The 23,350-nt window shown below is 70.9% G+C and overlaps 3 protein-coding genes across 6 annotated transcripts; all 3 read right to left on the bottom strand.

Annotated features, from left to right (window-relative positions):
* Nucleotides 1–2,162: 2,162 nt before the first annotated feature.
* NPDC1 (neural proliferation, differentiation and control 1) lies at nt 2,163–6,941 on the bottom strand. Of its 2 annotated transcripts, none has more exons than XM_051831463.2 (9): nt 6,673–6,941; nt 4,757–4,903; nt 3,767–3,901; nt 3,520–3,690; nt 3,272–3,338; nt 3,115–3,199; nt 2,962–3,041; nt 2,487–2,583; nt 2,163–2,356 (listed from the first exon to the last, which is right to left on the bottom strand). In XM_051831463.2, the coding sequence occupies exons 1-9, from the start codon at nt 6,791–6,793 to the stop codon at nt 2,264–2,266; spliced, it is 996 nt and encodes a 331-aa protein (XP_051687423.2). In that variant the 5' UTR covers nt 6,794–6,941; the 3' UTR covers nt 2,163–2,263. The 2 variants fall into 2 exon arrangements, with proteins under 2 accessions (XP_051687423.2, XP_051687422.2); XM_051831462.2 differs by having other exon boundaries at nt 3,520–3,693.
* Nucleotides 6,942–8,316: 1,375 nt separating this feature from the next.
* On the bottom strand, nt 8,317–12,191 carry ENTPD2 (ectonucleoside triphosphate diphosphohydrolase 2). Of its 2 annotated transcripts, none has more exons than XM_051831460.2 (9): nt 11,989–12,191; nt 11,066–11,183; nt 10,469–10,619; nt 10,230–10,389; nt 9,921–10,148; nt 9,443–9,691; nt 9,232–9,351; nt 8,834–8,968; nt 8,317–8,731 (listed from the first exon to the last, which is right to left on the bottom strand). In XM_051831460.2, exons 1-9 carry the CDS (start codon nt 12,106–12,108, stop codon nt 8,528–8,530), a joined length of 1,485 nt encoding a protein of 494 aa, XP_051687420.2. In that variant the 5' UTR covers nt 12,109–12,191; the 3' UTR covers nt 8,317–8,527. The 2 variants fall into 2 exon arrangements, with proteins under 2 accessions (XP_051687420.2, XP_069915540.1); XM_070059439.1 differs by having other exon boundaries at nt 11,066–11,288.
* A 3,291-nt stretch (nt 12,192–15,482) lies between these two features.
* On the bottom strand, nt 15,483–21,264 carry SAPCD2 (suppressor APC domain containing 2). 2 transcript variants are annotated; one of them, XM_070059471.1, is made up of 6 exons: nt 20,635–21,264; nt 19,116–19,228; nt 17,533–17,673; nt 17,249–17,356; nt 16,998–17,120; nt 15,483–16,918 (listed from the first exon to the last, which is right to left on the bottom strand). In XM_070059471.1, the coding sequence occupies exons 1-6, from the start codon at nt 21,176–21,178 to the stop codon at nt 16,790–16,792; spliced, it is 1,158 nt and encodes a 385-aa protein (XP_069915572.1). In that variant the 5' UTR covers nt 21,179–21,264; the 3' UTR covers nt 15,483–16,789. The 2 variants fall into 2 exon arrangements, with proteins under 2 accessions (XP_069915572.1, XP_069915571.1); XM_070059470.1 differs by having other exon boundaries at nt 17,533–17,679; nt 20,635–21,263.
* Nucleotides 21,265–23,350: the final 2,086 nt, after the last annotated feature.

Consider the following 23,350-nt stretch of genomic DNA (forward strand, 5'->3'; position numbering starts at 1 on the left):
CTCAGCCTTCCAGCCCTGTCCCAGGTGAGGGTAGCTGGGCATGGGGCGCCCAGCCTCAGCCCAGAGCCTGGCTGCTTGTCGCCCCCCCCCCCCGCCCCGCCCGTGGCTTGGGCAGGGCCACGTCCAGAGGCGGGTCGCGAGGGCCCCCTGGCGGCCGGCGGGGAGCATGCAGCTGGAGGCTGTGGGACCCTCTGTGCTCACCCTGGGGAAGGTGGGTGCCTTGGGGGCTGGCCTGTGACCAAGGGGACTGCCAGGGGAGGGCACAGCCCAGGGGGGCGGTACTAGGGCGTTGGCAGAAGCCAGGGGCTTCTGAGCCATCTGGGCACACAGATACAGTGTGCCGTGGGGGCAGCAGGTGGGCCCTTTTCCCATCAAGCCCAGGGTGGCGGAGCACTGGGCGTCCTTGGCCTGGTCCAGGTGTGGCTCTCGGGCCAGCTCCGGGGTGTGCAGGGGTAGGCTTCCAGGGACCTGTGCAGCCCACTGAAAGGTTTTGCATGTGCCCACTTCCGTTCCACACCAAGATGCACCCCTCGTGACACAGCTGAGGGGGAGGCACCACAGCTGGAGGATTTGGAACCGGTGGCAGCCGCCCGAGTGGGGGTGGGGGCTCAGCTCCGCGGTGCAAAGGCAGGGGGTGTGGTCTTGCCCGTGCCTTGCCGGGTTGGGGGCGTCTCCAGGTGGCGGGGTGTCCACCACCGTCCATGCTGGGGTGTGGGAGGTCACCCTCCAGCTCAAGAATCCAGGCCAGGGAAGTGGCCGGGGCGCTGACGGGCTTTCTCCGGTGGGAAGGGGTGGATGGGGCGCTGGGCTGGGGGAGGCCAGGCCGGCGGAGGCTTAGGTGGACTCAGCAAGGGGGGTGGAGTGGGGAGGCGGGTTCCTCCTGGGCTGGAGCCCCTCACCCAGGGCCCCTCACCCAGGATTTGGGGTTTCCAAGTCACTGCAGACTCAGGGTTAAGGACATGGGGGCCACTGGAGCCAAAGGCAGCTGGGGAGCTGGGGCCCGAGTCACACGGGGGCCTGAGCCAGTTGGGGGTGGCCCGCCCCAGCCCAGGCCTGCAGGGTCCCAGCTACTGTGGGGAGGCGCCCCTCCTTGCCAAGGCCTCTAAGCATGGGCACCAAGGACCCCAGGACAGGTTTGGGCCCCCAGAAGATGGAACAGACGGGGTCACCCTCAGACCCCAGACCAGGCCAGCAGAGGTGGACAGACGAGTGGGCCAGCCCCGTGGGGGTCCCTGGTTCCTGTCTCTGGGGCTGTCGGTGCCACCTCCCTGATGGCTGTTAGGCAGCAAGGGACATGGGTGGGCCCGGTGGGTGCTTGGTGCCGGCCCTGCCCTCCCACCACGTCCTGGGGCGGGGGCGGGGCCAGTCACAGGCGAGGAGTGCACAGCCCCAGGGACGGGGGCTTCCTGGCTTGGATCTATTCTGGCCCCCAACACATCCTGCTTAGGGCAAACCTTAGCTCTGCACAGGGGTGGCCCCTCTTCTACCAGCCTGCCCTGCCACTCCCCAGACCCTGTGCCTCAAACTGGGCTTGTCCCCCACCCCGGATAGCCTGGGCCCCTTGGCCACCAACCCCCAAGGGGCTTCCGAGCCCGACCCGGTCTGGTCCCTGCACCCTGCTCTCGAGCTGGGCACCTCTGTCCACTCCGTGCCCTCCCGTCTGCACGCCCCTGGCCCTCAGCTCAGGGGCACCGTGGGCAGCCCCGGCCCCAGGTGCCCCCCTCCCCGCCACCTGCCTGTGCCCCTCAGCTGTGTTTGCTGCAGGGGCCCAGGGTCTGTTTTGTACCAGGAGGAAGCCCCCAGCCCACGGCTGCCTGCTGTTCCTCCCAGCCCCCAGCCCCACGTGCCAATGGAGGCACAGTGCCCACACCCAGTTCCTGAGGCAACACGGGAGGGGTCCCCCCAACAGTGCCTTTCTCCCCTCCCCCAACTAGGGGAAGTGTCCTGAGGGGTCCCGGGGCTGCCCTCCAGGGAGGGTCTCCCTGAACAGGGAACAGCCCCCCACTCTGTGCACAAGCACCTCCAAATGGCACCTGCAGCCCAGAGGTGAAAGCCCGTCCTGGGACGCCCCATCCGCAGGGGGGACTCCGACAGCCGACAGAGGCGCCCAGGGCCAGCCCCTCCCCCCAAGCCCAGCCCCCACACGCAAGCCACGAGAGAGCCTCGGAACCTGATTTTTTAATGAGAAACACGGGCCCTGCCTCTCCCCACCCGGGGTCCCTCCCCACCCGTGGGCCCGGCGGTCTCCAGCGGCGGCCTTGGGTCACTGCGGCGCGGGTGGGGGGCGCGGCCCGGGCAGGGGCGCCGGCAGCGAGGCGTGGTCGAACAGCGGGTTGCGCACCTCCATCTCCCCGGTCTGCCGGCAGAGGTGTGCGGGCAGAGGTGTGGTTAGGCAGAGGTGTGGTTAGGCAGAGGTGTGGTTAGGCAGAGGTGTGGTTAGGCCGCTGCCGCGGAGGGGAGGGGGCGCCCCGGCTGCCCGCACTCACCGGGGCCAGGCCCGGGCACTCGTACACCGTGAAGTCGCCGTCTTCGTTCTCCTCGTCCGAAGAGGCCGAGTCCAGCTCCTTGGCCGGCTCTTTATGCCTGGGTGGGGGGCGGGACCGCTGGGACCTCCCCCACCCGGGTGCGGGCGGGTGGCCGGGACTAGAAGCCGTGGAAGGCGGGGGTGGCGGGCGTGAGGCCGCGGCAGGGACGGGGGTGGGGGGTGGGGGCTAGGGGAGAGGCTGCGGGGGTCAGACTGAGGTGGGGGGTGGGTCAGAAGGGGCGGGACTGGAGGGGGTCTGACCGGAGCGTGGCCAGGGAGGAGGCGGGGCAAGAAGGGGCTGGGGGGTTAGAGACGGGGCCGGGGGAGGGGGTGGGACGAACTGGGGGGTCAGACCAGAGGGGGCGGGTAGGGGGGCCGTGGGGGAGGCGGGGGTGGAGGGCCGGGGGGGTCAGACCGAGGCGGGGGCGGGCGCTCACCGCTCCAGGCTGCGCATCTGCTGCCGCTGCCGCTGGTAGTGGAAGACCTCGGCGCTGTGCGCCAGCCGCTGGTCCCCGGGCTGTGGGCGAGGGGCGCGTCAAGCGGCGGCGGGGTGGGGGCGCGGGGCGGGGCGCGAATGCGGGGACACGCACCGAGATCCGCGGCGTGGCGGGCGATCCGGGCGCCTTCGGGGCCGTGTAGTCCACCTTCTGAGCCAGGCGGGTCTCCCGCTGCAGCCTGCGGACAGCGGGCAGTGGGCCCGAGGCCTGTGCAGGGGTCGCCCCCGGCCACCCGCCCACGCGCGCTTACCTGCACCAGCACAGGACAGCCACGGCCAGGGCGGCCACGCCTGCCACGCAGAAGCCCAGGATCAGCACTGCGGGAGGGGCGCGGTGAGAAGCGGCTTGCCTCCCCTTCCCGACACCCGCCTCCCCCCACCTGCCTTCCCCTCCCCCACCTGCCTCCCCCACATCTGCCTCCCCTCCCCGACACCCGCCTCCCCCCCACACCTGCCTCCCCCCACACCTGCCTCCCTGTCTGCCATCTGTGCCACCTACCGAGGGCAAGCCCGTCACCCCGCCGGCCGCGGGGCTCCAGTGGGGACATGTGAACTGGCCCAGAAGACACAGGGGAGCCCAGGGGGCCGCGGGGCGTGGGGGTGGGGGCCGCCCGAGTGGCGGGGAGGCCGGGTTTGGGTCCCTGAGCCAGCTCGGAGAACACCAGGGTGGCTGCTGAGAGAGACCAGGTTAGGCAGGACTGGGGCGCGAGGGCAAAAGGGGCAGGGCTGTGGAGCAGGGGTCTCACCCGGCTCCAGCGGCCGTGGAGGCCCCTCGGGCAGGGGCCAGGCTGTGGCCCTCGAGTGCCCGGCCTCCTTCCGGGCCAGCTCCTCCGCCAGGACGTCGATCTCCTCCTCCAGTCTGGGCTGCGGCGGGCCCCCCCCTGCGGAGGCGAGGGCCATCAGCTGCCCCGGGCCTGGCCTCTCCCTCCAGGCCCTGGTGTGGGCCCCGCTGCACCCCAGAGACAACTGGGGGAGTCCCCCTGAGTCCAGCAGCCCCAGGGAGAGCAGGTGAGAGTGCCGGCGGCGGCGCTGAGGGTGTGTGAGGACCAGGGGTGAGGAGGGGAGGGAGTGGCCTGCACAGGGCTCTGGGGCAGCACAGCCTGCCCTTCCCCAAGCCACGAGGGGGCCGCGACGGGGGAGGGAGGGGCAAAGCACACCCAGCGTCCAGGCCCCCTCAGGAGGTCAGAGAAAGGAAAGGCAGCCGCGGGGCTGGGAGCTGGGCCCACCGATGCCCACTGGGGATCCCTCAGTCCAGAGCTTCCAGGCAGGCACCTGCCGGCCACGTCTGTGTCTCCCCTGTGATCACGCCCCCCCAGGGAGCCACGGCCCCTGCACACCTGCCACGCCCCCCCAGGGAGCCACGGCCCCAGCACACCTGGGGCCACTCAGCCACCGGCCACCCGGACAGACTCCAGGCTGCGGGGTCAGCAGGTGCTGGGTAGACAGAATAGGGGGCCCCGCACGGGTTCTGGCAGACCTTGGGGGCCCATGCTGGGGAACTCTGACCCCCTCTCCTGCCGGGTCACCCCGGCCCTAGCTGCGGGCCCTGGGCTGGCACCATCTGGAATGGACCAGGAAACCACTTAAGAGAGTGACCTGAGTCCCCCCGGCCTCGGGCCCCAGCACCCCACAAGGCGCTGCGGACCCGGTGGCCGCTGCCAGAGGGCGGGGCTCCCTAGGGGCAGAGGGAGGAGGGACTGCCCTCCCGCCCGCCTCCTGTGCCAGCGACCACCTACCAGAGGGCCGGCGCACCCTGGACACGCAGAGCCCGCGCTGGTCCTCCTGGAAGGGCTGCAGGCAGGGCCCGCAGCTGTGGGCACCCGGCGGGCATCGCGCCCGCCTCTTCAGAGCACAGTCCAGGCTCCGGGGACAAGTGGCCACATCTGGGAAGGAGGCGGACGGCAGGACGGGTCAGAGCCCCCCGGCCTGGCCTCTGCACTGCGTGCCGCCCTCCTCCTCCCCCGCAGAGCTGGCCAGGCCAGGCCTGACTCCGGCCATTGTTCGGGCAGGCCCTTCCTCCCGACGTCCAGGGCTCAGACCAGGAAGTAAACAGCCCCAAGATTTATCAGAGCCACCCTGCCCCCACCCTGTCCCCAGAGTCCTCCCTCAGGCCTCATCCAGCCTCTGGCCGCAGAGTGCCCCAGAGCAAGCCTGATCCCCCCTTCACACTGGAGACCCCCGAGTTGATGATGCTAGCCCCCCACCCCAAACACATCAGGGCTCCCCCAAAGCCAGAGTCCCACCCCTACAAGCCTCTGCCTGGCCCCAGCGCTCCCAGGGGCCTCTGGGCTGGGAGATCCAGGGTGGGGTGGGGCGGCCTCACTTGCCGCAGGCCCAGGACCCTGGCTGGGGTCAGTCCGGGGCTGGGCAGTGCGGGGAGCCCACGGCCAGACCTGGTTCCTAACCACACGTCCCTGCCTCTGGCCTGGGGTCTAAAATCAGGCCCCATCCGGGGCTGGGATGGAGGTGCTGAGCTGAGGAACCTGCCCAGGCCTGGCGTCCGGCTTGGCACAGCCGGGGGGACCTCCTGGGGGCAGTATCTCTGGCCAACCAGGGCCCCTGCCCTCAGCCCACCCCACCCCACCGCAGGCAGGGTTGCTGGGGCCCAGGATGACATGGGCTTCTCCAGACCGGGCTGGCCTGGCTTGGTCTCCTTGGACACCTGACACGCCAGGCCTCGAAGCTGCAAGCATCCAGGCCCTGGCCGGCGGCAGGCCCACACCCTCCAGCCGCCAGCTCTCGTGGGCTCGGCCCAGGGCTCCCACAAGTTAAACATTAAGCCTCTGCCAGCGGATCTGCCCGGACCCCACCCAGCAGCCGGCTCCTGGGGAGCCAGGCAGTCCCTGCCCGGTGCTCAGAGCACCAGGAATGGTGCCCGCCCACCAGGCTCAGGTGCTGCGGTGCCAGTCCACACCTGGGGCCAGGTTCACCACAGGTGGCCCCCGCCATGCCCGTGGCCACCCTGGGAGCCCGGCTGGTCGTGCCTACCTCCCGTCCGGAGTGCTGTGCCCAAGGAGGAAGCCTGCCCCAAGCAGACTCAACCCCTCTATGCCTCAGTCTCCCGCCCTGTGAAATGGGCTGACAGCACCTCTCCTGCAGGGCTCCAAGAGAACTGCGCTCAGCTACCGATCCAGCCTCCTGGGGGGAGGGGAGCGCTGTCCCCCAGACCCCGGCTCATCACTCCCCGGGAACTGCGCACAAGGGCTGGTGCCCTCCGGGGTAGGAAAAGCTTGAGGGGAGGCCAGCGTCCTCCCGGCCACGGAAGCCGGAACAAGACTCTGAGGCTGGGACGGGCTGCGGGGGCGTCCCGCAGTCCTCAGAGCCTGCAGGGCAGGCAGACGCGGGCGGCCAGGCCAGCCGGCGCCCGGGGACGCCAGCGACACGCACGGAGACGGAGGCAGATGCGGGGCAAGACCCCCGGGCCGCAGACACAAAGACCAAAGGGCGTGAACTTCAGGTCACCTCCCCGGAGCCGGGAGAGGCCCCATCAGCGCGGCCCGGCCTCTTTACCCCATCGCCGCCAGCTGCGGGGGCCTGCGGGCCGGAAACCCCGGGCCCCATCGCCGCCAGCTGCGGGGCCTGCGGGCCGGAAACCCCGGGCCCCCGCCGGCCACCCCCGGCCTTGCGGCCTGCGCCCAGCGCGCTCGCTCACCCGGGCGGCCGGCGGCGGCCGCGGAGGCCCCGCGCAGGGCCGCGCCGAGGATCAGGCCGGACAGCAGCAGCCGCAGGTGCCGCAGGTGCCGCGGCGAGGGCGGAGGCACGGGCGTCGCCATCCTTCAGCGCCGCCGCCGGGGCAGCATGGCACCGCGCGGCCGGGGCTCGGCGCGGGCTGCGGGCGCCGCGGCCGGAGCAGCGCAGGGGCGGGAGGGGGCGCGGGAGGGAGGAGGCGTCGGCGGCGCTGACGCTGCGGCGGAGGATCCGGGATGCGGGCGCGCAGACCGGAGGCGCGCGCGGAGTGCGCCTGCGCGCTGCACCTGCGGGGGCGGGCCGCGCTCCCGGCGACGCCGCCCACTCTTGGCTCGGCCAGCCCGGCTCTCTCCCGGCCTCGCCAGCGCTGGGCCGCCGGGTCCCGCCCTCCTCGCTGCCCAGAATTCGGAGTCGGGACTGGCGGGAGCGGGGTGGGCTGGGGTGGGGGGCTTCCCCTCGGCTCGCTCCCTGCTCGCCTCTCCGCCTTCTGAGCCTCGCCTCCACATCCGCTGACCCAGAGGCGCTGCCTGGGCCTAGAAGCGCGAGCCCCCCCCCCGGGGGGGGACGCAGCTGTGCGCCGGGGACACCCAGACGCCCGGACACAAAACTAAGCCAGGTCCTGACCCCATTCTGGCTGGCTCCCCGGCCGCGGCTCTCACTAGGGCCACCCGGGGGCAAGAGTGACCCTGGGCGGCGGTGGAAAGCCAGCTGGGAGCTGTCCAAGGTGTCCAGGGGACCCCAGGGCCCCGCCCTTCAGCTCCTTGGGTCGCGTGACAAGAAGCACCCGTGGGGCCCGTGCGTGTGCCCTTCGCTTGCTGCCTCGTGGGAGCGCGGCTTCCCTGTGCCCTCTGCGCACCCCCTCTCTGGCTAAGAAAAGAAGCAGGGGCCCCCGCGGCGGCGCCGCCCGCTCCCCTAAGCCCCGAATCCCAAGGTGGGGCTGGCGGCCGCCCGGTCTGTGGCAGCAGTGTGTGTTTGGGTGAGCAGAACCCTTCCCCCCAGGGACACTGACCGAGCACGAGTGGTGTGGGCACCCCCCGGAAGGGAGGGTGCAGGGGAGAGGTCGCTGGGACCACCAGTTCCCAGCCTCGTGCGGGCGCCTCCGGATTCTACAGGGCTCGTAGGGGGGCTTCTGGGGGGCTGCTTTGGGGTGTAGAAAACCCAGGACAAGCACAGCGGGGGGGGGGGGCAGGGCGTCCGGGTGCCTCCGTGTGGCTTGGTTCTACATTCATCCCTCTGTGGGGCGGGGCCCCTCGGAGCCTGATCTCACTCGCCCCCCCCCCCCCCCCCCCGGTTCCTGAGCAGGGCCTGCCCGCAGCCCAGACTCTGATCAGACTCCAGGCACCTGCCTTGCCCGCTGCCTCCCTCCTCGGACACCTGCCCGCGCCCACCCCAAGGGCCAGCCTAGGTCACCGAGATGGGTCTGGGGACGGCGGGGGCATGGCCAGCGCTGAGCACTGGCCCCGGTCTGTGTCGGGAGAGGAAGGAGGTAGGAAGAGGCAAGGCTTCATCCCCGGGGACCAGGGGCAGGCCTGGGGCCCAGCACAGCTGGAGGAGCGGAGCGGGGAGCGACAGCAGCACTGCCCCACCTCAGAAACACTGCCCTCGCTGCTTGGGGAAAACTATTTTATTACCAAATCCTAACAAGAGGAGGGGGCCGCCCGCCCCCTCCCACCGCAAAGGCCCAGCAGAAGGGGGGCTCCCAGGGCTCCGGAGCCCCAGCCCCTCCCCAGGCCTAAGGCCAGCCCGGCCACGGAGGGGCCGCAGCGGCGCCCTGCGGGTGCGGGCCGGGGTTCCGCGGGCTGCCTTGCGCCCGGCCGCCGCTAGATGGCGCGCTGCGCCTTGGCGGAGCGCACCTGGCGCAGCCCCAGCGCCAGCGCGGCCAGGAGCAAGACGGCGAAGAGCAGGAGGACGACGAGCCAGGCGCCGCGCTGCAGGCCCTTGCGCAGTCCCGGCGGGTCGGAGGGCACCAGGTTGGTCAGGTTCAGCATGTAGCCGAGCGCCCAGCCCACCGCTGTGTCCGCGGCCTGCGGGCGGGGGCGCGGCCTCAGCTCCCGGAGGCCCCGCCCCGCCTCGCCCCGACCCGACCCCGCACGCCTGCACCCCCGCACGCCTGCACCGGCGCGCACCTGCTTCTGGAACGTCAGGCCGCCGAAGGTGCGCTCGTCGAAGCCGTAGCCGCGGCTCAGCAGCTGCTGCACGAACGTGGCTGCCGCGCAGGAGTTGGCCAGGCGGTCCAGCTGCCCGGGCGCCCGAGCCTGCAGCTAGAGGCGCCCGGGAGACCGTGAGGCCGCGGGCCCGCCGCGCCCCTCCGCTGGGGGTGGCAGCAGGGGCGGCTGTCCCCACTCCCGGCCCCCAGCTCCCCGCCGCCACGGGACCAAGCACTGCAGATCCCGGCTGTAGGGGAGCTGCCCTGAGCGGGGCTTGTCTGGCTCCCAGACCCCCGGGACCAGGGCCACGGCCTCCACCACAGTGGCACCAGAGGCCTGGGCCCTCCCTGCCTGGGGCTGACCCTCGCGGGCCTCACCTCTGCCCAGGTCTGCTTGCAGGTGGTCTCCACGGCCGCGTCCAGCTGCTGCAGCGTGGCCACCGGCAGCCCCATCTTGGTCCTCAGGAACTCCACCGTGTGGTAGAAAGCAGAGAAGGCCTACGGGGGGGGGGGGGGCGGTCACACCGTGGCCACAGTCCGGGCCATGCATCAGGACAGCAGCCCACCAGCCCCGCCTGTCCCGACTCACGATAAAGCTCCCAGCCAGAGGGGGCTGGAAGACCCCATCGAAGGAGCACCGGGAGAAGCCGCAGGTGGAGACGTTGAAGAGCTGGGAGACCAGGGCTCGGCAGAGGTCGGGGTCGCTGGAGCCCTGCAGGACCACCCGGTCACTGCCGTTGAGGGCCTGGGGCTGTCCGACGCACGGCGACTGGTACACGTCCCGGAGCTGTACTTCGGCGGAGTAATTCCTGGGCCAGCAGGGGTGGGTCCTGTGGGTCTGGGGGTCGACCAGTGGGCAGGTGGCACCAGCGCCCTCCACGAGGGGCTCCCGCTGGCCGGCCCCATGGAGGCAGTGCCACGTGGGTGCTCAGAGCCGCCCAGGGCTCCTCACTCCCTGTGGCAGCCCCCGCCACCGGGCGCTTGCTCCTGCTGGGCCCCTCCCTGTCCGTCCTCGCCGCCTCCCTCCACAGCGTGGCTGCCAGGGACGGTGCAGCCTAGGCGGGCACCTGGAGGGCACTGGCCAGCAGCTTCTGGAGGACCTGGTCCTGGCCGTAGCAGAGGAAGCTGTGGGTGTAGACACGGTAGTGCTGGCCGTAGAGCTGCAGGTGCACCTCGTTGGCTGGGTCCTCCACGGGGCTGGACGTCTCGAAGGTGATCTGTGTGGAGGCCCCTCCCAGGTCCATGGCCCCCAGCGTCCCCTTCCGGGGCCGGAACCACCGGCCCACCCAGCTGTACTGCAGAGGGCACGGGTCGGCTCAGCCAGCGGCCGGGGCGGAGCGCCCGGAGCTGCACCGGCCCGGCTGCTGCCCGCCCACCTTGATGAAGTTCTCCAGGAGGTAGTTGGCGGTCACCCAGCCAAACACCCCCTCGTCCTGGCCGGAGAGGATGCGTGCCCCGCGGAAGTCGAAGGGGTACTGGGCCAGCTTCCGCTCCACGGCTGCGAGCACGGCGTCAGCCGCCTCCGGGCTGCGCAGGCTGTGAGATGCAGGGGTCTGAGGGCCCGCTCCTGCGCTGGGGTCTGCCCAGCCCGGGGCGGGCGGGTGGGGACACTCACTTGAGTAGCCGCATGCCCGCTGTGGCGCCCAGGTAGAGGGGCGTGCCCACGTGGCTGTCTCTGGGCACATCTCGGAGCGCCTGCTCAAGGCATTCGACCAGGCTCTGGCCAGCCCCGGACGGGTTGTCCGCGTAGCTGGAGATTCCTCCACCTAGAGGGAGGCAGACGGGGGGCCGTGCCCGGTGGGTGGCCCCTGGGTGGGCTGGAGGCCAGCAGGGCTGGGTGTCCCGGGCTCCTGAGCCAGGTGGTGGTTTGGACACGCTGACCCAGCCAAAGCCCTCGGAGAACCCAGCGTGGAGACAAAAGGGGCCCAGGTGCCGCCCAGTCTCTGAGCGGCCGCCTGCCTGGTGGGTGTGGGCACAGGTGCCAGGACAAAGCACTCAGATCCCGACAGCCCCTGCTGCTACGCTGGGGGAGGGCGGAGGCCAGTGTTGGGCCTGGGGGGGCCCCACCTCCCACCTGCCGCCGGGCTTCTTTTGTGGAATAAGGGTGCATCCTGCCTCACTGGGCCCCACCAGGAGCCCACCAGCACCAAGCATGGGGCGGCCGGAGGCCCGGGAGTGGAGTCCAGGCTGGGGCGTGTCCTGGGGGCTTCACCTCGAACGTGGCAGGAGCTGTGCTCACTCACGATGCCCGTGTCGTTCTCCTTGTCCGCCGGCCACTTGTACACAAACATGGACGTGTGGGAGGAGCCGGCGTCCAGGACGATGCCGTACTGCGGTGGGGGTGGGAGTCAGCCCGGGGCCCCCAGCTCGCCACCCGCCTCTCACACCGGAGCCCAGAGAAGGCCTGAAGTGACCACAGTGCCGCACAGCTTGGCCTGGCGGAGCGGGGAGCAGAGCACTGAGCCCCTGCCCTGAGGACCCTGGATTCATACCCGGCGTGGAGATGCCCCCTCCCTCCACCGCTGAGCCGGGCCGGAGAGGCTGGTGCTTTTGAGCCCACCACGGGGCGCCGGATGGACCCTCCTGCAGACTGGGCAGGCTGGTGGGTGCTGGGCTCCAGCGGGTGCCCCCTAGGGCTAGGACTCCAGGGAGGGAGCCAGGCTGCACGCGGGCCAGGGGCCAACTCCACGGTGGGACGCACTCCTCCGGGGCTTCCCCAGGGCCCACGGCCCACTGCAGCTGGACCCTACCCCCTGCGTCCGTCACTCCAGAGAGCCCTGCTCTGGACTTCCCATCCTGGGTTCTTCCCACCTCCACATTGCTCACACGCACTCTGCACAGGCCCAAGAATGGGTTAAAGCAGCCGGCCCGAGGCGGCGGGGAGGCGGGGAGGGTCCCTGGGGGCCCGGCTCCTGTGCCCCCATCCCAGGGCCGCGTCGACGTTGTGCGTGGGGTTCCCGGTTCCCGGGACTTCGGCCTCCCGCCCGGCGCCGCTCCCGTGGGCGTGGACGGGAGCAGAGTGCAGGAGACCCAGGACCCCACCCAGCCCGGCCTCTGCCCTAAGGCGCTGACGGGGGTCCCCAGCGGACCCGCGGCCGCCCCTGCCCAGGGCCCGGGCCGGCTCCCCGCGTGCACCTTGAAGGCCGGCGGCTCCCGGACGTCGCGGGTGGGCAGGTACAGCAGCAGGAAGCCGGCGAGGCCCAGCGCCGCCAGCACCAGCGGCGGCAGCAGCAGCGGCAGCACCTTCTTGGCCATGGGCGGGCGCACGGGAGCGCAGAGCCGGGAGCTGGGGGCTGCGGAGGCGGCCCGCGCCCGGGACCGCGGGGTAGACGCCCGGGGCGGGGCCAAGGCAGCCCCGCCCCACCGCCCCGCCCCGCCCCGCCCCGCTCCGGGCTCGCAGGTGGGAGACGCGGCTGAGTCCCAGCCTCTTCCCGCACCAGTCCCCCACCAGCCCCCTCCCGACCTGCTCAGCGCTGATAAGCGTCCGCCCCGCCCTGGGGAGGGGCGCGAGGCCCCAGGCTCCTCGAGGGTCACTCGTTTTCTTGGCCTGGGAAGGAAGTGCCGTGTGGCTGGGGGCCGCAGCGGCCGGCTCTCCCGAGCCGACCCGGGCTGGACCCTGGCTGGACCCGACCTTGAAGTGCTGGGCGCTGTACGCAGAGCCTCTTCGGTGAAGGGCCGCCCTAGGGAGTGCACACAGCGGGGGCGGGCGGGCTTGGCCCTGGTCACCCCAAGCCCCCATGGCCTGGCTCCGGGCCTTGGCCGGCCCTGCTGCCGGCTTTGCTTCGAGTGGAGGGAGCAGGAGGGGGGGTCGCAGAGGCTCAAAGCAGGCTGGGGCTGCCGCAGATCTAAGCCCTCCCTTCCTCCCAGCAAACCGGGGGTCTCTGCACCATGCACCCTGGGCGTGGGCAAAATGGACATTCCAGCACAAGGAACGCCAGGCAGACCCCGGGGCTGTGAGGCCAGACCACCAAGGCGGGCGAGGCGGGCGGCGCCGCAGCCTAAAGGGCGCCTTGGATGGGGCAGTGCCAATGGCCTGGGACTGCTGCCCGGCCCGAGGGTCTGGTGTTGCCGGCCCACCAAAGGCGTCTTTCTTCCAGCTGAGGGCCGGGAAGGGAGGGGCGGGCTCCAGAGCCCCTGGTGTGGCCGGCCCAGCGCTCCAGGCCTGGGTTCCGCCCCACCTCCTGCTCCCAGGCCCCGCTTCCTGCTGCTCTGCCTGTCCTTGGACAGAGGACAAGGCCGGTCCAGCCCTGCCCTGGGGGAGAAGTCCCTGGCTGAATGCCCAGCTGGGCTTGCTGAGAAGGCTGCCGGGGTCAGGGAGCTGAGCTCTGGGGGGGCCCTCTTTGGCCGGGGGGGGGAGCCCCTCTGTGGCCGGGCGCCCCGAGAGGGGAGCTGGGGTAGCCCCAGCCTGGGCGGCTCCAGGGAGCGCATCCGGCCGGCAGGGGGACGTGGGTGCACACAGGTGTGTGAGGGCGCAGGCGTGTGCGAGGCTGCTGCCCCCCCCCCCCCGCCGGGGCGCAGCCTCCATCACTCAGCTCCTCCTCTGCCCTCAGGGCCCCACCCAGAACTTGCAGGAGGTGGAGGCAGGCCCGTGCGAGCAGGGCGCTCCCGGCGTCCCGCTGGCCTGGGCGCTGCTGGGAGAAGCAGCGCCAGGGCTGGGCGTCCGAGCCCTCCTGGGCGGCCCGCCGCCCCTCCCCGCGGCGGGCGTGCCCGGGTCTGGTGTCTGCCGCTCCCCAGCGTTTTATCGCCCGACGGTGATGCATCTCCGCGCTTTCCCGGCTTTTTGTTTTCTACTGGGTGTTGTCCTGGAAATGCTCTCAACTGACCTCTGAAAGGTCATTTCTGTGTGCTCGTGCTTGGGGGGGCGGAGACCTGCCACCGCCGGTCACTCTCCAAATGCCCCCAACAGCCAGGGCGGGGCCGGGGGGAAGCTGGGAGTCGGGATCCCGGACGGATCCCCCTCGTGGGTCTCAAGGGGTGCAGGCCAGGTGGCCGCCGTCCAGTGCCTTCCCGGTGCCGAGGTCATGGCCTGGCCAGCTCACAGCCCAGGGCGCACAATGGTCTGTCTCAGCGCCTGTGGTTTCCATCGCGTGAGTGCAGCCAAGCTGGGGGGCGGGGTCTGGCTGCAGGCGTGTGCGTGCGGGAGCCGTGTGCGTGCTCAGCTTCACAGGCAAAGCCACGCCGTGCTCCGTTGGCCCTCGGCGGCACCCGTGACCGTGCTGCACACTCTGGGCGGGGCCAGGTGGAAGCCAGGACCCCAGCACTCGGGCCAGCACCTGATGCCTTTCCAGGTGCATAGCAGGGAGCCGTGGGACCGGCGTTTGGGTGTGGGAGGGGCGCACGAGCAGCCCTGAGCCTGCTGGGGCTAGCGCCCACCCTGGCGGCTTTAGATTCTGGAGTCGCTGCCGGGGTGGGAGGGTTTCTCCCTGTCCCCTGTGAGGGCTGGGGGCCCCACCCCGAGCCTGCCAGAGCCTGTCACTGGCCAGCGCTGTCCATGCCCTGGAGCCGGGGCGGTTCGTGACAGTCTGGGTGGCTCTGTCTTCTGCACTGTTGTCTGCAGCCTGGGGACATGCGTGAGGAACGCGGGTGAGGTCACTGGGCACCCTCTGGGCTGCTGGCTTCGGGGCATCCGGGAGCCGCCTGCGTGTGTGTGTGTGTGTGTGTGTGTGTGTGAGAGAGAGAGAGAGAGAGAGAGAGAGAGGAGGGGAGTGTCGCCTGTGGAGAGCTGGCTGCCTCCCCTGGGACATGCGCTCGGCCCCCAGCCCCACCCGCTCCTCTCTGGACACAGGGCTGTGTCTGGGGGCTTTGTTCAGAGGCGGGCACCCGGCCGCCCCTCCCCCAGACCTAGGGCTCTTCCTGGCCTGGGGGAGAAGGCCCCGCCCCTCTTTCCCTCCAGTTTCGGGAACACTCCATGCTCTTGTTCTTCCAATGAAATCCGAGAACCGAGTCCCTGAAAACATGCATTGGGATTCCCGCGGAGTTATGCCGCCTCTGCGTAACAACTGGGGGGTTTACATCCCTCAAATAGCGGGTCTGCACCCAAGAGTACGCATTATTTCTTACTTAGGTTTTCTTTTAGGTCTTTTTTTTTTTTTTTTGACAGGCAGAGTGGACAGTGAGAGACAGAGAGAAAGGTCTTCCTTTGCCGTTGGTTCACCCTCCAATGGCCGCCGTGCTGCGGCCGGCGCACCACACTGATCCGATGGCAGGAGCCAGGTGCTTCTCCTGGTCTCCCATGGGGTGCAGGGCCCAAGCACCTGGGCCATCCTCCACTGCACTCCCTGGCCACAGCAGAGAGCTGGCCTGGAAGAGGGGCAACCGGGAAAGAATCGGACACCCGACCGGGACTGGAACCCGGTGTGCCGGCGCTGCAGGCGGAGGATTAGCCTAGTGAGCCGCGGCGCCAGCTTCTTTTAGGTCTTTTACAGCATTATTTTTAGGGGCTGGTTCCAGCCCGGCTCGCTGCGGTTCCGATCCAGGTCGGGTCCCGGGCCCCTGCACCGCGTGGGAGACCCCGAAGCACTCTTTAAAAGCTGTGCTCTTGATGGGGTGAGAGGCCATGAAGACGACTCGGTGGTCACATTGAAGTCTCTTTATTCCTTTAGGTGTATAGAATGCCATTACTATCCACACCCACAAAGCCTCCCACTGCCCGCGGCCAGGCGGTTCCTCCGGGCTCTGAGCTCCGCTGCCTGCCTTGGAGCGGGGCCTGCACAGAGCTGGGGGCGGGGGCTCAGTTCCCTCTAAAGCAGGGTGGTCCGCCCAGCCCTGCCCGTCCAACCACAGCAGGGAGTCTCAGCCGGCAACTTTGTTACAACACCCAGGCGCCTGGGCAGGGGGAGGGCACCCCCCACAGCCCGGACTCTCCCCAGCAGGGCGGGGCCTGTGTGCTTCTCCCCTGGGGACCAGGTTTCGGCCCACAGCTCTGTGTGGGAGGGGCAGCCGGGGGTGCCTGCCCAGGTGGGCGGAGGCGAGCAGCACACGCACAGCCCCCAGCCGTGGCCTGACCTGTCAGGGCCGGGGTCTGCCCTGAGTGGGGCACAGGTCTTTGAGAAGGGGGGGCACCGGGTCACAAGGCAGAGGCCGATCTGGGGGCGCTCGTGGGGCTGGGGTCCTGGGGGCCCCGGCCGCAGGCACTGTGTAGGGACACCTTGCCCTTGGCCTTGGTGTGATTTGGGTCTGACCCTGGGCACCCGGCAGCTGAGCGGGAAGCCAGGTCTGTGGGGCCACCATGGGCAGGAGGGAGCCGGCGCCACACCTGCCAGGGCCTAGCCTCCGAGGCGGGGGGTCCAGGGGTGGTCCCCACACCACGGAGCTCTGGGGTGACCTTGACTGGCCATGGGCAGTGGGACAGGAGTGATGGTGGCGGGGGGCCCTGCCCAGCTGCTTCCTGTCCTCTCCCTGTGCACAGCTGGGTGGGGGGACTCTGCCCAGGACCCTCCGGTGGTGGGGTCCTTCGGTGGTGACCACAGGTAGCCGGCGGCAGCGTCCTGGCCAGAGGGGACGAAAAGTGGAGCTGATTCCTTCTCCACCTCTGCCAGGCAGGGACCCAGACCCCACCCCTGAGCCCCTCCTAGCTCTCCATCTGCTCCCATCAGCGCCTTCCATTGAGGGAAGTAGCCCTGGACCCAGCGGGACACGGCGGGCTCTCCGGCTCTCAGAGGCCACTCCACCCTGGCTGCCACAAGGGGGCGCCAGGGGCACGAGCAGCGCTCACGCCGCGCCCTCTGCTGGCCACTGTCCGAAGTGCAGCCGGAGTGACCAGGGCCTTTCTCTGCGGATGCAGCAGCCCAGGGTCAGGGGAGGGAGAGCACCGGCCCTCGTAAACGTGGGGGCGGGGCTGCCTGGTAGCCGGTACTGCGAGGGGACCGCACTGTCCGCCGACCGGGCATGGCAGCCCCACCCAGGCCAGCTCCAAGTCCGCGTCCTGGCCTGGCCGCTAGATGAAGGTGGAGTCCAGAGGCCCCGCGTCCTGCTGGCTGAGCGCGCGGGCCTCAAACAGCTGCTTGATGAGCGCGGACTTCTCCTGCTCCAACTGCGTGATGCGCTCGCTCTTGTCGGTTACCTCCTGGGTGGACAGGGGCAGGCGGGGGCGGTCAGCACCTGCGGGGCGCCGGCCACGGCCCGCACTCCCCGCCGCGGCTCACCTGCGTGAGCAGCCGGTTCTGCTCCTTCAGCATGAGGATGGTCTGCTGCTGCCGGCCAGGGGCCGGGGGCGAGGTGGACGCCAGGGCTGGGCACTGCGGCCCCAGGGAGGACGGGGGCGGAGCCTGTGGGCGGCGTGGGCAGCGTGTGGGGGGTGGGTCAGCCTTGGGAGGGCGGGGTCAGGCCGCAGGGGGAGGGGTCAGGCGCAGCTCCAGGTCCCCCAAGGGGAGACGGAGAGGACAGGCGCACTCACCCTGCCCGCACAGGCCGCGGCCAGCAGCTCCCCCAGGCACCGGGCCACCTCCTGCACCTTGGGCAGCAGCTGCCCCAGGGGGCGGGGCCCCCCTGCAGCCCCAAAGTCCTAGGAGGAAGGGGGGGCGGGACGGCGGTCAGCGAGAAGGGCCGGCACCATGCCTCAGGGTGGGGGTGGGGGCCCCCGGGGGATTCCTGCCCCTGAAATGTCTGCTCAGAGCTCCAGGGCCGCGGGCAGGAGGGATCGCGACGCGGGGTGGGGGCCGTGGCCGCGCCGGCACTCACCGCGGCAGCTCCGGCCCGGCCCAGGCGGCGCTGGCGCTCCTGCACCTGCTGTAGCTGCTGCTGGTGCCAGTCCCGGCCCCGCGCCATCAGCTCCAGGCCCTGCAGCAGCGCCTCCTTCTCCTGCTCCAGCACCTCCATCTGCTGCAGCTGCGCCCGCGCCCGTGAGCAGGGAGTGCGCTCGGCCGCACACACCCGCGCACACCAGTGCACACCGCACACACCAGTGCACACACCCGCACACACACCGTGCACACCCGCACACACCAGTGCACACCCGCACACACACCCGCACACACCAGTGCACACCCGCACACACCAGTGCACACCCGCACACCCGCACACACACCAGTGCACACCCGCACACACCAGTGCACACCCGTACACACCCGCACACACCGTGCACCAGCAGCCCCGGGCCCGTGAGCAGGGAGTGCGCTCGGCCGCACACGCCCGCGCACACCAGTGCACACCCGCACACACCCGCACACACCAGTGCACACCCGCACACACACGCACACACCAGTGCACACCCGCACACACCAGTGCACACCCGCACACACACGCACACACCCACACACACCCGCACACACACCAGCAGCCCCGGGCCCGTGAGCAAGGAGTGCGCTCGGCCGCACACACCCGCACACACCAGTGCACACCGCACACACCAGTGCACACCCGTACACACCCGCACACACCCGCACACACCGTGCACCAGCAGCCCCGGGCCCGTGAGCAGGGAGTGCGCTCGGCCGCACACACCAGTGCACACTGCACACACCAGTGCACACCCGCACACACCCACACACACCCGCACGCACACACCCGCACACACCAGTGCACACCCGCACACACCAGCAGCCCCGGGCCCGTGAGCAGGGAGTGCGCTCGGCCGCACACACCCGCACACACCTGCACACACACCCGCACACACACACCCGCACACACACCGTGCACCAGCAGCCCCGGGCCCATGAGCAAGGGGTGCACTCGGCCGCACACACCCGCGCACACCAGTGCACACCTGCACACACCCGCACGCACACACCCGCACACGCACACCCGCACACACACCGTGCACCAGCAGCCCCGGGCCCATGAGCAAGGGGTGCACTCGGCCGCACACACCCGCACACACCTGCACACACACCCGCACACACCGTGCACCAGCAGCCCCGGGCCCATGAGCAAGGGGTGCACTCGGCCGCACACACCCGCACACACACACCCGCACACACACACCCGCATACACCTGCACAACACCCGCACACACCAGTGCACACCCGCACACACCCACACGCACACACCTGCACACACCTGCACACACCGTGCACCAGCAGCCCCGGGCCCCCAGGCTGAGACCCCCGAGCACAGACGGCGCCCAGCCCGGCCCAGCCACAGGCCTGTGTCTCACTCTGGGCCAGCTCCCCAGGGCAGCAAAGGCAGTGGAGACCCTGCGGTGAGCACGCAGCTGGGGGCCCAGCCTAGCGCTCAGGACTGCCCGCTGCCACCCCTGCCGTGGACGCCAGCCTGCAGGGGAAGGGAGGGGCGGGGGGTGCCTCAGTGGCCGGCGCTGCACTCACCAGGCTGCAGTCCACGCCGTTGGTGATGGTGTGCCTCCGACGCTCCCCTCGGGCACGGGGTCCCCGCCGGCTGTCCCCTGTGCCCGCCTGGGGGGCCCTGCAGGCCGCTGCACCTGTGGTGGGCAGGCATGGGCTTGGCTGAACTCCAGACCTGCCCAGCTGGGCTCGACACCCCGGCCTGGCTCCCTGGTCCACCCCGAGTCCCTCCATCAACCCTGAGGGCCCCCGCCGGGTGCCCCCACACTCCAGCCACTGAGCTCTCGGGCACCTGTGGGCTGGCTGGGGTCCAGGAGCCCTCTGCTCCCAGCTCCCGTCAGCCTGCCCTGGGAGGCCACTGAATCTGCTGCCCAGCCTCCCTGGGCAGGGGCCCTCTCGAATCTCAAAGGCTGCTGGGTAAGAGACCCCCGAGAGCTACTGCAGGTGAGCTGTGGGCGTGGGCGGTGGGCGGAGCCCCAGGCTCCCCGGGGACGGTGATGTGCACGGCCCTCCTCTCGCCTGGACGTGACAAGTGTCCCTGTTGCTGTGGGCATCTGCCCTGGGGGTCTCCCCATCTGCAGAAGTGGGGGGCACCGCCCCCAGCGCCAGGTGCATGCTCAGAGGCCCTGCCCCGGTGCCCGGGCCACAGGTGGGCGTGGGTGAGGCAAGAACGGGCTCGGTGGGCCTGGCACCTGCCCCAGGGTGGGCAAGGAGGACGGGGCCTGCAGAGGGAGGCCACCCCGGGCCTGGTTTGCACAGTCACGTGCCAGAGCCCCAGGGGACGGCTCGCTGGACACCGGGCCAGTGACCACATGGTGCCCCTCTGGCCCCAGTTTCCCTGGGGTACGCACGGAGGCCCTGACGCTCCAGGCTGGGGGGTGGGTGGGACCTGAACAGCCTTGGAGCGGGCTCTGTCACACAGCATTCCTCGCCCGGGTCACAGCTACAGCCCTGGCCCAAGGCCTGCGCTGGGGCGGGCGGCCCTCAGAGGGGTGCAGAGCTGACCCAGGGCCACGTGGGGCTCTAAGGCCTCCGCGCTGACCCTGTCCACTGCGACCCCTCGGCTGATCTCCACGGTGCAGCGGCGCGGATGGTGCCGGAACCTCCCCCCGCACAGGGACAGGGAGCCAGGGCCCCGGCTCTAAGCACCAGGTACGGGGCTGGGGCACACAGGGACCAACAGCTGCCACCTGGCAGGTCACGGCCCCCACCCTAGCCATGATGCTGGTGCTGTTCCCAAGGCAGTCCCCATCCCGAGGGAGACGGGAGCCGTTCAGCCATGCCTGTCCCTGCGGACGACCGGAAGCCTGGCCGGAGACGGTGGCCTGTGCCCCTCCGCGGAGGCGGTGCAGGAGCCGCAGGTGGAGGTGTCACCCCAGGCTCCAGGTGTCCCCAGGTGCAGGGCGGACACTGCAACTGGGGCTCCCCCCTCGCAGCCCGCAAGGGTCCCCGTGCTCGGCGCGGCTGACCCTGCCGGGCGACTCGGGGCTGGCTCTGGGCACCCGCGGGCCACGCGCTCCCCGACCGCCGCCCCGGCACTCACCGGCGTCTGCGCTCCTGCTCCGCTCCAGCGCCGCGCCCTGGGGCCGCTCCGGCTCCGCGGGGCAGGGCGCCGCCTCCGCCGGGCCGCACGGCCGCTCGGGGCTCCGCGGGCCCTGGGGCAGGGGCTTCCTCTCCAGCACGGTGCGCGGCTCGTCGGCCGGAGCGAAAGCCAGACGCTGCGGCGGCGGCGGCGGCCGGGCCGGGGCGCGCGCGGGGCCCCGCGGGCCGCCGTCAGCGCTCAGCAGCGAGGCGCGCAGGCCGGCCACGAAGCGCTCGAAGGTCAGGTAGCCGCTGGCCGGGGCCACCTGGCGCAGGCCCTCGAGGACGCCTCGGGGCAGCTCGCGCGCGTCGGCGCCCTGCCAGCGGGACTCGATCTCCCGCAGATGCACGCAGCCGCGCCGCCGGTCGTCCAGGATGTCGAAGAGCGTGCGCAGGCTCTGCAGGAAGGCGCGCGGCAGCCCCTCGGTGCTCGGCCCGGGCGCGGGCGCGGGTGCCGGCGCGGCGGGAGGCTCGCGGCCCCGCTCGGCCGTCGCGGCCCCGGCCATGGGCGCGGGCTCCTTCCCCGCGCGCGCTGCCCGACCGACGGCGGGGCCGGCCCGGCGCGCGCGGCGCGGAGCGACAATGGCGGCTACTTTTTGAATGGGGCACGCCTCGCGCGCCTGCCCTCATTAGCATGCGCGGCGGCCATTGGCCGAGGCTAGGCTGCCTGCGCTGCGATTGGCTGGTCGGCCGCCGGCCCAGGTTTGATTTTCCGGCCGCGGGACACCGAGGGGGCCCGGAGGGGCGCGAGGCCCTGCTGGCCGGGCGGGACCCCAGGCCCAGGCTGCGCCCCCGCCTCGCGGGCCCCCTCCTGCCCCGGCGCGGCTCTTTGTAGGGTCCGAGGACTCGGGCGCACCCGCCCGGGACCTGTCCTCCACCCCCGGTCCCGTGCACGCAGGGTCTCCCGGCCCCCATCTCTCGCCCCTAGAGGATAGATCGGCGCCGGCCAGTTGGGCGCTTCCCCTCACAGAGAGGCCTTCTGTCCCGCGGCGCCGCCAGCGCCACCTCCAGTCCCCTGGGGCAGCCTGGCCTGGTCTTTGGGCTGCAGGACAAAGCCGCTTTCTCCTGTGTCCTCAGATCCCCATCTGGTGAGCCATCTCCTTGGCTACCCTTACACCCCCATCTTTCCAGCTGGGGTCCCCTCCCTGTCCCCATCTGGTCTGTCCACTCAGGGAGCGGCAGGCAGGCCTTATCCTGTGTCTGGCCCTGGGAGTCCAGTTCAGGCCCTTCTAGAAGCTGTGGGGGGGGGGGGCTCAGGACCCTGGCTGCCCCAGGGGAGCAGCCCCCACCCCCACCTCCCGCTGCTGGCCTCTCTTGAGACCCTCATGGGCCTTAGACACCCTGCTCTGGCCAGGGAGTGCCTGGGTCTATTTCCTGCCAAAGACTCTGCCGTGCCCCACCCCCACCCCAGCATTCCCTCACTGCTGGCCCTCGTCCTGCTGCGCCCCCAGCTCCAGGCCGATTTCTGGGCCTCCTTTCAGACGGCCCAGGTACTGTCCCCTCCCACCTGTCCCTCAGATGCCCAGAGCTGCCCTTGCCGTCCGGGAGCAGGGCAGGGCCCCCCCAAGCCCCGGCGCTGGCCCGGCCCGCCATAGCGCTCGGTGGATGGCCCCCACAGGAGCTGTCTCTGGGGGAGTCACAGCGGCAATGCAACGCCTGGCTGGGACCCCAGGCCAGGTGCGGCCTGTGGGGGGGCAGGCCTGGGCGCTGCAGGCAGATGCTGGTGTGGGGGTGCAGTCAGTGGCCAGCGCTGCTGTGGCTCAGGACAGCGTGGCCAGTGGTGGCCAGGCCAGGGCAGTGGCCCTTGTGGTCCTGAGCCCACTGTGCAGAGAAAACAAGGGGTTCTCAGTGTCCAGAGCTTGGGGGAGGGGGCTCCAACTGGCCCTGCGTCTGTGGGCTTCCCATGGCCCCTGGGCACTGGAGGAGGCGCTGGCTCTGGCTGGACTTCCTGTCTGGGCCCCGGCCACTTCCTCCTGCTCTCTGCTGTCCAGCCTGGCCTGGTCCCAGTCCTCTGACTCAGCTTTGCCGCCGTCCCATAGGACTTGTGCAGGCCTGAGGGGCTCTGACGGCCCCAGGCAGCCGTCGGGGGGGGGGGGAGCTGTGTTCCCCCTGCGGAGCCTGGGGACAGATGGGCAGGGCCACGCCCCTCCATCCCAGACAGGCACCTGTGACTGGCTTGTGGAGTGAAGGACCGGCCCCGCCCCTTTCCCAGAGCCTCTGGTTTCCACATTGACCTCTGGGCCCCATGGACAAGGATCTAAGGTAAAGTGGAGGTGACCACGTGGCCACAGCAAGGTCCAGGCAGCACTACACACCCTGCCTTGCTGAGCCCCGTGTGTCACCCCCTTCTGACCCCGGGAATGCCCGCGGCTGCACAAACTGATTTTCCCCAAGTCCTCCCCTGAGCCCCCCTCCCACTTGGGGGTGGGGTCCTTGGCTGCCCTGAGTGTGCGTCCCACAACTGCCTTCGAGGGACGCAAGGGGACGACGGCTCCTGGACTCGGACTGCGGCCTGGAGCCTGATTCCTCGGCTCCACCTGCAGCGCCTGCCCTAACCCTAACCCTAACCCTAACCCTAACCTAACCCTAACCCTAACCTAACCCTAACCTAACCCTAACCCTAACCCTAACCTAACCCTAACCCTAACCCTAACCCTAACCCTAACCCTAACCTAACC

The sequence above is a fragment of the Oryctolagus cuniculus genome, chromosome 1 (genome assembly GCF_964237555.1).
Source record: "Oryctolagus cuniculus chromosome 1, mOryCun1.1, whole genome shotgun sequence".
NCBI lineage: Eukaryota > Metazoa > Chordata > Mammalia > Lagomorpha > Leporidae > Oryctolagus > Oryctolagus cuniculus.